The sequence below is a fragment of the Lytechinus pictus genome, chromosome 9 (genome assembly GCF_037042905.1).
Source record: "Lytechinus pictus isolate F3 Inbred chromosome 9, Lp3.0, whole genome shotgun sequence".
NCBI lineage: Eukaryota > Metazoa > Echinodermata > Echinoidea > Temnopleuroida > Toxopneustidae > Lytechinus > Lytechinus pictus.
The window spans coordinates 14,447,577-14,456,271 of NC_087253.1; the positions used below are offsets into that span (position 1 = coordinate 14,447,577).

General features: G+C 39.0%; 1 protein-coding gene across 2 annotated transcripts; it reads left to right on the forward strand.

Moving 5' to 3' along the window:
* The first annotated feature begins 543 nt into the window (after positions 1 to 543).
* Positions 544 to 7,314, forward strand: LOC135155506 (uncharacterized). 2 transcript variants are annotated; one of them, XM_064104756.1, is made up of 2 exons: positions 544 to 1,162; positions 3,346 to 7,314. In XM_064104756.1, exons 1-2 carry the CDS (start codon positions 698 to 700, stop codon positions 4,261 to 4,263), a joined length of 1,383 nt encoding a protein of 460 aa, XP_063960826.1. In that variant the 5' UTR covers positions 544 to 697; the 3' UTR covers positions 4,264 to 7,314. The 2 variants fall into 2 exon arrangements, with proteins under 2 accessions (XP_063960826.1, XP_063960828.1); XM_064104758.1 differs by having other exon boundaries at positions 3,349 to 6,930.
* Positions 7,315 to 8,695: the final 1,381 nt, after the last annotated feature.

Below are 8,695 nucleotides of genomic sequence, written 5' to 3' on the forward strand. Positions count from 1 at the left end.
CAATTTACCAAGTTTACCGCACGCCTTTGCTCTGGCTCTGTTGTTATATCATTTTATGCAAATATAGACTTGAAAAGAGTAGCATTCCTTTCGATCATGGCTGAACGCACATAATTAGGGAATTTTTGCTCCATGACGCACGACGAATTCAAGAACTTATAAAATGTAAATTGTGAGATGCCCTTCATGACAACAAACAACCGAGAAATCATTGTCGAAAATTGGTGAATCAAAACAGCAGTTTCGTCCTTGACTCTGGACAGAGGACATAGTTTGCAATTGTTCGTCAGCTCCGAAACTTGGGACAAAATTGCTCTTCCAGATAACCAATTTTCGACAATGACCTCCCACCTGTTCATTGTCATTTGACGGGCAGTTTTAATACATTTACCATGTTTATTGTGTTCTTTAATCCGTCGTGCGACGCAGAGCAAAAACTCTCTTCTATTTGGATACATACGTCAGCGGCCTAATTTGGGAGGGATCTATCAGCAGTAAAGTCGCATTAATTTGCATTTTACCCGGAAATTACGTTGCGTTAACACTGACTGGGAGTGGTTGAGTTGTGTAAGTTCACTATCGGGGTTTTACGTGCATGATATTGAGAACTGACATCGTGACTAAGAACTAGAACTTGTAGCCCTTTTTATTATCTTTCATATGTTTCAAACTTGTTAGTTATCAAGGAAAAGGTGACATGGCTGCTGCAGAAGCAAAATCCTCAGATTCCTTGCAGGATGACTTGAAATGTCCTGTATGCCTAGGTATCTTCGCCGATGCAATTATGCTGCCTACCTGCGGGCATACATTCTGCAGGAGATGCCTCAGTGAATATGTGCAGTCATACCGACCTCTTGGTTGCATGGATTGCCCTGTCTGTCGGAAAATCACCAAGTTTACTCCTGCGAAAGGCGTTGATGATTTCCCCGCTAACGTGACGGTCAACAGAATCGTAGACAACTACCGCCAGGACCATGGCTGCAAGACTGAAACACGTCCAAAGTGCACTGCTTGCAGACGGCAAGGGGATGCCGAGTCCTTCTGCAAAACCTGCAACAAGTACCTGTGTGAGAGGTGTCTAACTAGTCACCAAGAGATGTCTGCCATGTTCGAAGGTCATGAGATTGTACCCATTGAGGAAACCAAGGGCCTGAAGGGAAAGGTTAGTAATGGTAATTCATCCTAGAATTACTGCATCCATAAACAAAATGAAGATAATTTTGTCAGGATTGTAAGGTCAAAGTGTCTACTTGTGCACTGATCACCACAATTATCAAAGAATTGATTTTCCCCAAATAAAGTGACACTACTGGCAACCAGTGGCGGGAGACATTCGTTATTCCAAAGGTTCGTTATTCCGATCGGTTTGAATATTCCGATGGTTCGTTAGTCCGAAAATGCAATAAGATTCGTAATTTCGAAGGTTCGTTTTTCCGAAAATAAAATTGATTTATTTTTGTAACAAAAACGGTGTTGTAATTAAAAAAAGATAACAGGATATTACGCAGTAATAGTTTCAACGGAGGATTATATATATGTATGTATTGTGGTCTCAAAGCATGTATTGCATCAAGAATTGGCACTTGGATCAAACATCTTTTTTATTTTTATTTTCTCTGAGCAATTGTTGCCTTCGAATGGATTAAGAATGTTGGGGACTGATATGTGTTGCTGGTCACATGTGAATAACCTCAAGATAACGGGATTCTTAGGGAAGGGTGTCATTTTTAACAGCTTCTGCTGGTTTTTATTTTAAAAAAGTCCCCGTAAGTGAAATATGCCTTTTTCAGAAAGATTCCTTTTTTCAAAATGAAATGTGCGCTCTTTCGAAATCAAATACTTTTTTGAAGTACAACATAATACATTTCAGGTTAGATAATCACTTTTTTTGCTCGCGCTTGCGGTCTCTTCAATTATTATAATATAAAGGAACTCACCTTTATTCTGGTTATAAAAATGCTTAGAATGTTCATATTTTTGTTTGAAATTTCATAAATTTTCATGCTCCCATTAATTATTTGGTTAAATAAACATCGTGTTTAATTTTCATTTCTTGTTGAAATGTCCAAAAGTTTGAGCTAACGATTTTGGGACGCGGGGAGCTTCCGGGACCCGACGCTATGGCTCTGCGCTGTTCGATCGGCTGAGTATTTCATAATCGGTGTGCATTGAAATAACAAATCACAATTTTGAGGGTCTCCGGAACGGGGACAAATAGTAATTTCTATGGCTTTCTGAATTGGTGATGCTCTGGAACGGAATTTTAGGCTGAAAATGGGGGTCTCAACCGCATCATATCCGTATCATACTTTTATACTGATCCCCCCCCCCTCCCCCCGGAGTGACCCCAGAATCCATGCTTAAAATAGAACTAGTATTTACGGATATTTTTTACATCAGCTCTCTATTCGCTCACTTTTCTTTATGTAATTTAAAACAAATTAATCATAATCACCAATAGACGAGACACTCGATTGCTCACTTATTTGAACTAATTTTCATTGGCTTCAATCCCAGTTACCTCATTAGAGTAGGTTATGTGTTGATGAAACATTCACTTGGTAATTTTAAGAGAAACGATTAATTTTATCAAATAATTTATTGAAATCATTTATTAAATGTTTAATTATTTATTGAAATATATTCATTCAGGAAAAACACAAGATCAGTATAAAAAACACTGCTTTACAACAAGGTCCTGAAAAGGTTAAAAAGTTAGATCAAAACTCAAAAATCAAAACTGATAGAAGAACGAAGATTTCTTTTAAACACAAAGCGGATTTGCAATTTGATTGATTTTCTCTATGAATCAAAAAGTCACTATTTTATCGCTCTCTAACCTCATCGCTAACATGCTAGATAAGAACATTTTTTACAGTTTGGCCGGGGTCTGCACGGGGGGGTCAAACGATTCTTTGACGGGGTTGTGCACGAAAACTCGAAATGGGGGGTCTTAGGAAATGAAGGTTTAGAATACAGGGTCTATGGGATTATAAATATTGGAGTTCTCGAGGCTGAAAATGTCTTTAACAGATGAAATCAGACAAAATAATTAAGCACTTAAAAAGTTTTTTTTAATGGACAAAGAATAACAAAGATATGACAAATTAAAGTTTTGCAATATTTTGATGAAACAATGAAATGCATATCTCTATGAACATACAATGCTGATGATATCATATACCCCACATGTTTTTTTTATTATATGAATTTATTTTTATTCAAACCTTGTCTGAACAAAAGTGGGAAAACCATTGAGGCAACTTATTTATTTCAATACAGATTTCATACACATAGAATTTGATGAAAGAATTACATCAATTTCCATTTTCTTCTTCACTTCAGCAGAATAGGCTCAAACTTGGGGATCCTCGCATTGGCCTCAGATCGGGCACCTTAAGCTCAAGTCCCAAGTTAGAAGTCATTCGAAGTGTAGATCTACCGGGACAGATGAAGGTAATGACCAAGTACTATTGTGACAGTGTGGCTATAGGATACAAGTACTCTTCTAACGGAGATATAAGTGGTGTACATACCATTGATTCCGATGGTAGCCAGAGTCGGCGCCAGATATTGCCACCAAATATGTGGTTTGAGAGTATAATGTTTCAGGAAGACTCGTCTTTTTGCATATCGGATGGAAATGGGGTACACTTTTATTCCAGATATGGAGAGAAGAAATCAGTTGAGGGCGGAATGTGCAGTTTGGGCACGGGATTGAGATTAAGCAGAGGTTTGTCAGGTGAAATCATCATGACTAACGCTCTAAAACGATTCTACATATATAATTCCACAGGATCCACTTGCAAACACAATATTTCAACAAAACACATTGTAAGTCAGGCATCTGTCACCAGTTCGGGTTTGATCGTCACAAGTTCATGTAATGCCATGACAAGGAACATGCAAGGATTTACCGATGCAAGCATGGTGACGGTCTATGACAGGGATGGGAACGCTGGTGAGTCTCTACAAGCTCCAGATGATGTCTACCTGTACGCTGCCGTGGATGAGCAAGACAGGGTGTATGTAGCGAGTGTTGATTGTAAGAATAATAACATGGTGATCAGGCTCTATGATATCGTTGGTCTGAACCTGAAGAAAAGAGTTGGGTTCAATGCACCTAATTTCAGATGTGCATGGAGTGATTGGTGTTACTTAGTTTACCTCTCACGAGACATGCTCGCATTCGCTTCTAGCGGTATTTTGTATTTCATTGGCGGAAATCTGTCCCGAAAGAAAGTGAACTTAATAAAGGTATAGTGTATGATTGGTTGATCTCAGACAAGGGCAATGAATCAATTTTGAAATTATTACATTCATTAAATACCTATATTATTGCTCTATTTTATCACGGAAAAGAAACTTGCATAACTTTTATATTTTCATGATATTGAGGGGTGAAACATATATTATAACAAATATCGGTTAATCGATATAAGTTTGAACTTTCTTATTGACGCCCTCTCGGGTTAAAAAATAAATTGATATTAGAACACCGTTCGAATCATGCATATTCATTACGACTCATGCATATTGATGAAATACGTCATGGCGCATGCGCAGTATCAAGAAATCCCCGTATCAACAAAGTGCAGTACTCTGTGTGTGTAGCTGAGTAGAAAGCAAACATCGAACGGTGCGTGCAAGCTCAATGAGCCGATGCTAGGCGGCTAGCGACATGCTTGCGCTCTGCATTAGTTTCAGATATAATCCACTATTTGCGATAGCACACACAGGATAAGAATACTATATTGAGCTATATCCATAAATGTATCGTACGCGTGAAAAAGGATTCAGACACGTTGATTATCTGACGTGAATGACGAAGCAAAGGATTGCCCAATACGGCTTACTTTCGGACTCTTATGTCATGAATCTGAAAGTACTCCAAGACTAAAAGAGATACGAGAATCCCAGAGATGGGCAAGGGCCGAGTTCCGAGTTTGATCTTTATTCATGTGGATTGTAGCTCTTTTATGCCCCTTTCCCTTCATGTATAGCTTGGCGTGATACATATACGGGAACTACAGCGAGGCGCTATAGCGCAGCTCACTGTATGTATACTCTATACTCTGTATACTGACTCCCTGGCCCTCCCCAAAGGAAAGGGGGAGGGAGGAGAGAGAAGAAAGAAAGAAGTGGATTGGTGAAAGAGAATCAGGAGAGCCATCATAAAGGGATATGGATACAACATACCCTAATTTGATATTTTGGTGTTTTTTTATCTTTCCTGAATGTTTCAGTCAGTTTCAGATTATTTAGATCCACTCGCAAAGTACAGAGGAGAAATTGGAAAAAAAAGTTAGACCAAAAATATTTAAAACTCTAAACAGACGGCTACCACCATTCTGTCTACAGCCAAGCATGAAGGGAAAGGGCGAAGAGAAAAACGATTACTTTCAGAGCAGGTTCTACGATATAAAACAGGGTTTGTTTAATACGGGGTTAAATATAGGCCTACAGTAAAACATAACGAAGATGCAATCATATAGGCCTATAGTAAAACATAACGAATATGCAACCCCAATGCGGGGTTAAATATAGGCCTATAGTAAAACATAACGAAGATACAATCCCAATGCAACACTTGACTACTCTTCGTTTGTTTAGATTGAACTCGCGAGGTCAAAAGGTGAGCTGAGAAACCTGTTGATGCGAAGTACGTACGTGTAGTCTACATTGTGTAGACCGTGATAGCATGAATGTGACAAACGTACGCATCAAGTTGCTAATTTCTGTTATTTCTGTTGCCGAGGTTTTTACCTGACTGCTAAGAAAGCACGAATGCCTGTGAGCAAGCAACCAGGGGACCAACGGCTCAAGGTCGAACAAGCAGAGTAAAGGCGTCATGAGTCAAAAAATGAGGGGGGGCAGACATGACGTCAGGGACAAGATTTCTGGGAAAACTCTTATTTTTGCATCCACACAAGAAAGCTTGCATCGAGATATGGAAAAATGAGAAGTTGAGTATTGCGCGGTGCACGTGCTTCAGAGTTGTGATTTCCAGGGCCGACCAGCATGTAGAGTCTTACAACAGAACTTTACAAGGCACGCCGTGGGGCAAAGTGCAACAACGTATGTGAAAGAAGACTAAGCAAACCTGGAGAAGCAGCAAGGTGCAACATGTACAAGGGAATTGTGCATGTACATTACGTCTGCTTTGAAATGTGTACATGGGTCGCCGAGTTTTTATGTAGTATGGGGAGGGGGTGGGGGTAGCCTATAATGATATAGTAGGGCGCTTTATACTTTATACAATCATGGACCTATTACGTCCATGCTATAATCAAACCATCAGCACGACCGGTGGATGGATGACTGAAAGAATGGATGGATAGGCATATATAAATGGATCATCCAATTGATGTATTTTCCCAAGAAATGGATGGTCAAAGAGAAATGGATACAAATGATGCAGCAATAGATAGGGGCACCCCATGGGAGATCAACTTGCTACCCCTTCATAGACAGTAAACAAGTAGAAAGAATTGATAAAAAGATGAAATTTTATAGCAACAAATGAGAGGAAGAAAGGCCTCCGGGAAAGGCCTATACGCATACAGAGTGTGCACGAGCAGTTCAACCGTTGAAAAAATGTGAATGACTGCGACATGAGCAGGACAAAGACATTACTTGCATCCGGGACTTGCATCTTGATTGGCATAACATTTTAGACTTATTTATCAATGGAATTGTAACTCCCATTTCCCTGCTATAACTATAGGAAAAACGAATGATAACTGTTGTTTTATAGACGTGGAAATTTATGCTTCATATTAGGACCAAAGAGATTCTGGCGTACGTGTCAATATTTCAAAACTCATGCGGGAAAATAATATAATCATTTTTTATGATTGAAAAAAAAGTGCCAAGTTCACACTGTCACGATTTTTTTTTTGGTGGCGGTGCTGAGGAAAATTTGACAAAGCAAAAGAAAAACATTAAAAAAGGTTCCAATACAAAATGTTGGTAATTTTCCTACATTTATCCAATTCGACACCTATACCAGAATTCCAGGGGGAGCTGCCTACATGGAAAATAATGCACGCCGCACCCCATTGTAAAATCTTGGGGGTGCTTTGCACCCCCGGTTCCAAGGGCCTTAATTATAATCGCGGAATAATTAATCGTATCAGATCAGTCGAGGCGATCGTATTGATCGTATAAATAGTTGGAATGGTTCAACTATGTGGTGATGTGGCTTTTTTTGCAGGATTTTTTTGCATTTATTGGAATAATATACAAAACAAATTTACAATGCTTGAGACATGATCATAATACAAGTGACAATCGTATATGTAGTGACTGGAGAAATACAATATATAAAAAAATATATATATAATGAGTAAAATGCATAGGCAAACTATATACAGTAAGCAAATATGTGCTTGAAGCATATAGCAGCCAAAATAAAAATGAAATTTCGAAACGAGACAAAAATAAAATTGTTATTTTGGGACAAGCCCCATCTCGCGAGGTTTAATGGGTATACGCTTTTTCTGATCATGGACCCTGATGTACTTAATTTATGATGATGTAATTAATGCACATGTGCTGCCGATGAAAATATAATATTTTGCCTTTATGGGTTTTTTACAACTACAGGGGGATCAATGAGAATACAGTAATAGTTCTGAATACGCACTGAGAGAGGTGAAGGCCGGGGGGGGGGGGCACTTCCATTGACGAGTGGATACCATGCGCGACCATGGGGTCTCGAAAAGCACCCAAACACGTATTTTCCATATTCTCAAACTGCACCCCTTAACAAGTATTGGCGTCTCAAACCGACCCTTAACAAGTATTGGAAACAAAACGATACTCTTGGCAAGTATTCCCGAAATGAACCCCTAAACAAGTACAGCGATATTTTATTGTTATGTCGGGTCCGTCGGTCGTTGGTTTTACCTTTACACATCATTATTTTGGTTTAGTACGGCCCCATGCACCTTCCACAACTCGCGCAAGTCGGACTCTAAACACGTAGTGTTGGGGCAAAAAGGACATCCTTTATAAAACATTTTAATTTTGTTTCATCATCCCCGAAAATATTACCCTAAACACGTAGCTTTCCTAGCAACATAGATACCCTTTTTTTAATATTTTTGTGTTTTTGACAAAAAGACATCCTTTTTACGTGTTTTTGGGGTCGCGCATGGTATCCACTCGTCAATGTAAGAGCCCCCCCCCCCCCCCCCCCCCCCCGCGGAGTGAAGGCAAAGCGGTCATGGAGCATGCAAGCAAACGAGTAATTATAATTCCTTGAATAGTCATACCATAATAAAGTTGGAGAGGATAATATTGAAATAAATAGAAAAATAACATTAAAAAATGCGAACATAAGGAATACACACAACCCCCAACCCAAGGCTAGGAATTGTGTAAACATCGAAAAATACAGAAAGATGTTAGGAACCTTGCTTGAACTATTGGCGTAAATAATAAACGTAAAATATATGAATTAAGGGGCCAGATATATGTGTCGGGCACAAATCATTTTTTATCGGTGATAGATTTTGACATAATATTCAGATATTAGTTCCCCTTCTCGCTTTCTTTTTGTATTGGCCGTGACAAATTTGGGAATCCATATAGCCCCAATCCTTCCCCATTATTTTGAACGCCACTGATTTCAACTGGATATCGTCAAAAAATATTGATTGATTGATTTTATTTCGCAAGTCACCATAAT

Bases quoted from the DNA above. Each gene is read 5' to 3' on its own strand.
- LOC135155506 (XM_064104756.1), top strand. From the start codon at position 698: ATGGCTGCTGCAGAAGCAAAATCCTCAGATTCCTTGCAGGATGACTTG. The intron at 1,163-3,345 runs GTTAGTAATGGT...TCTTCACTTCAG, and splicing joins CCAAGGGCCTGAAGGGAAAG to CAGAATAGGCTCAAACTTGG.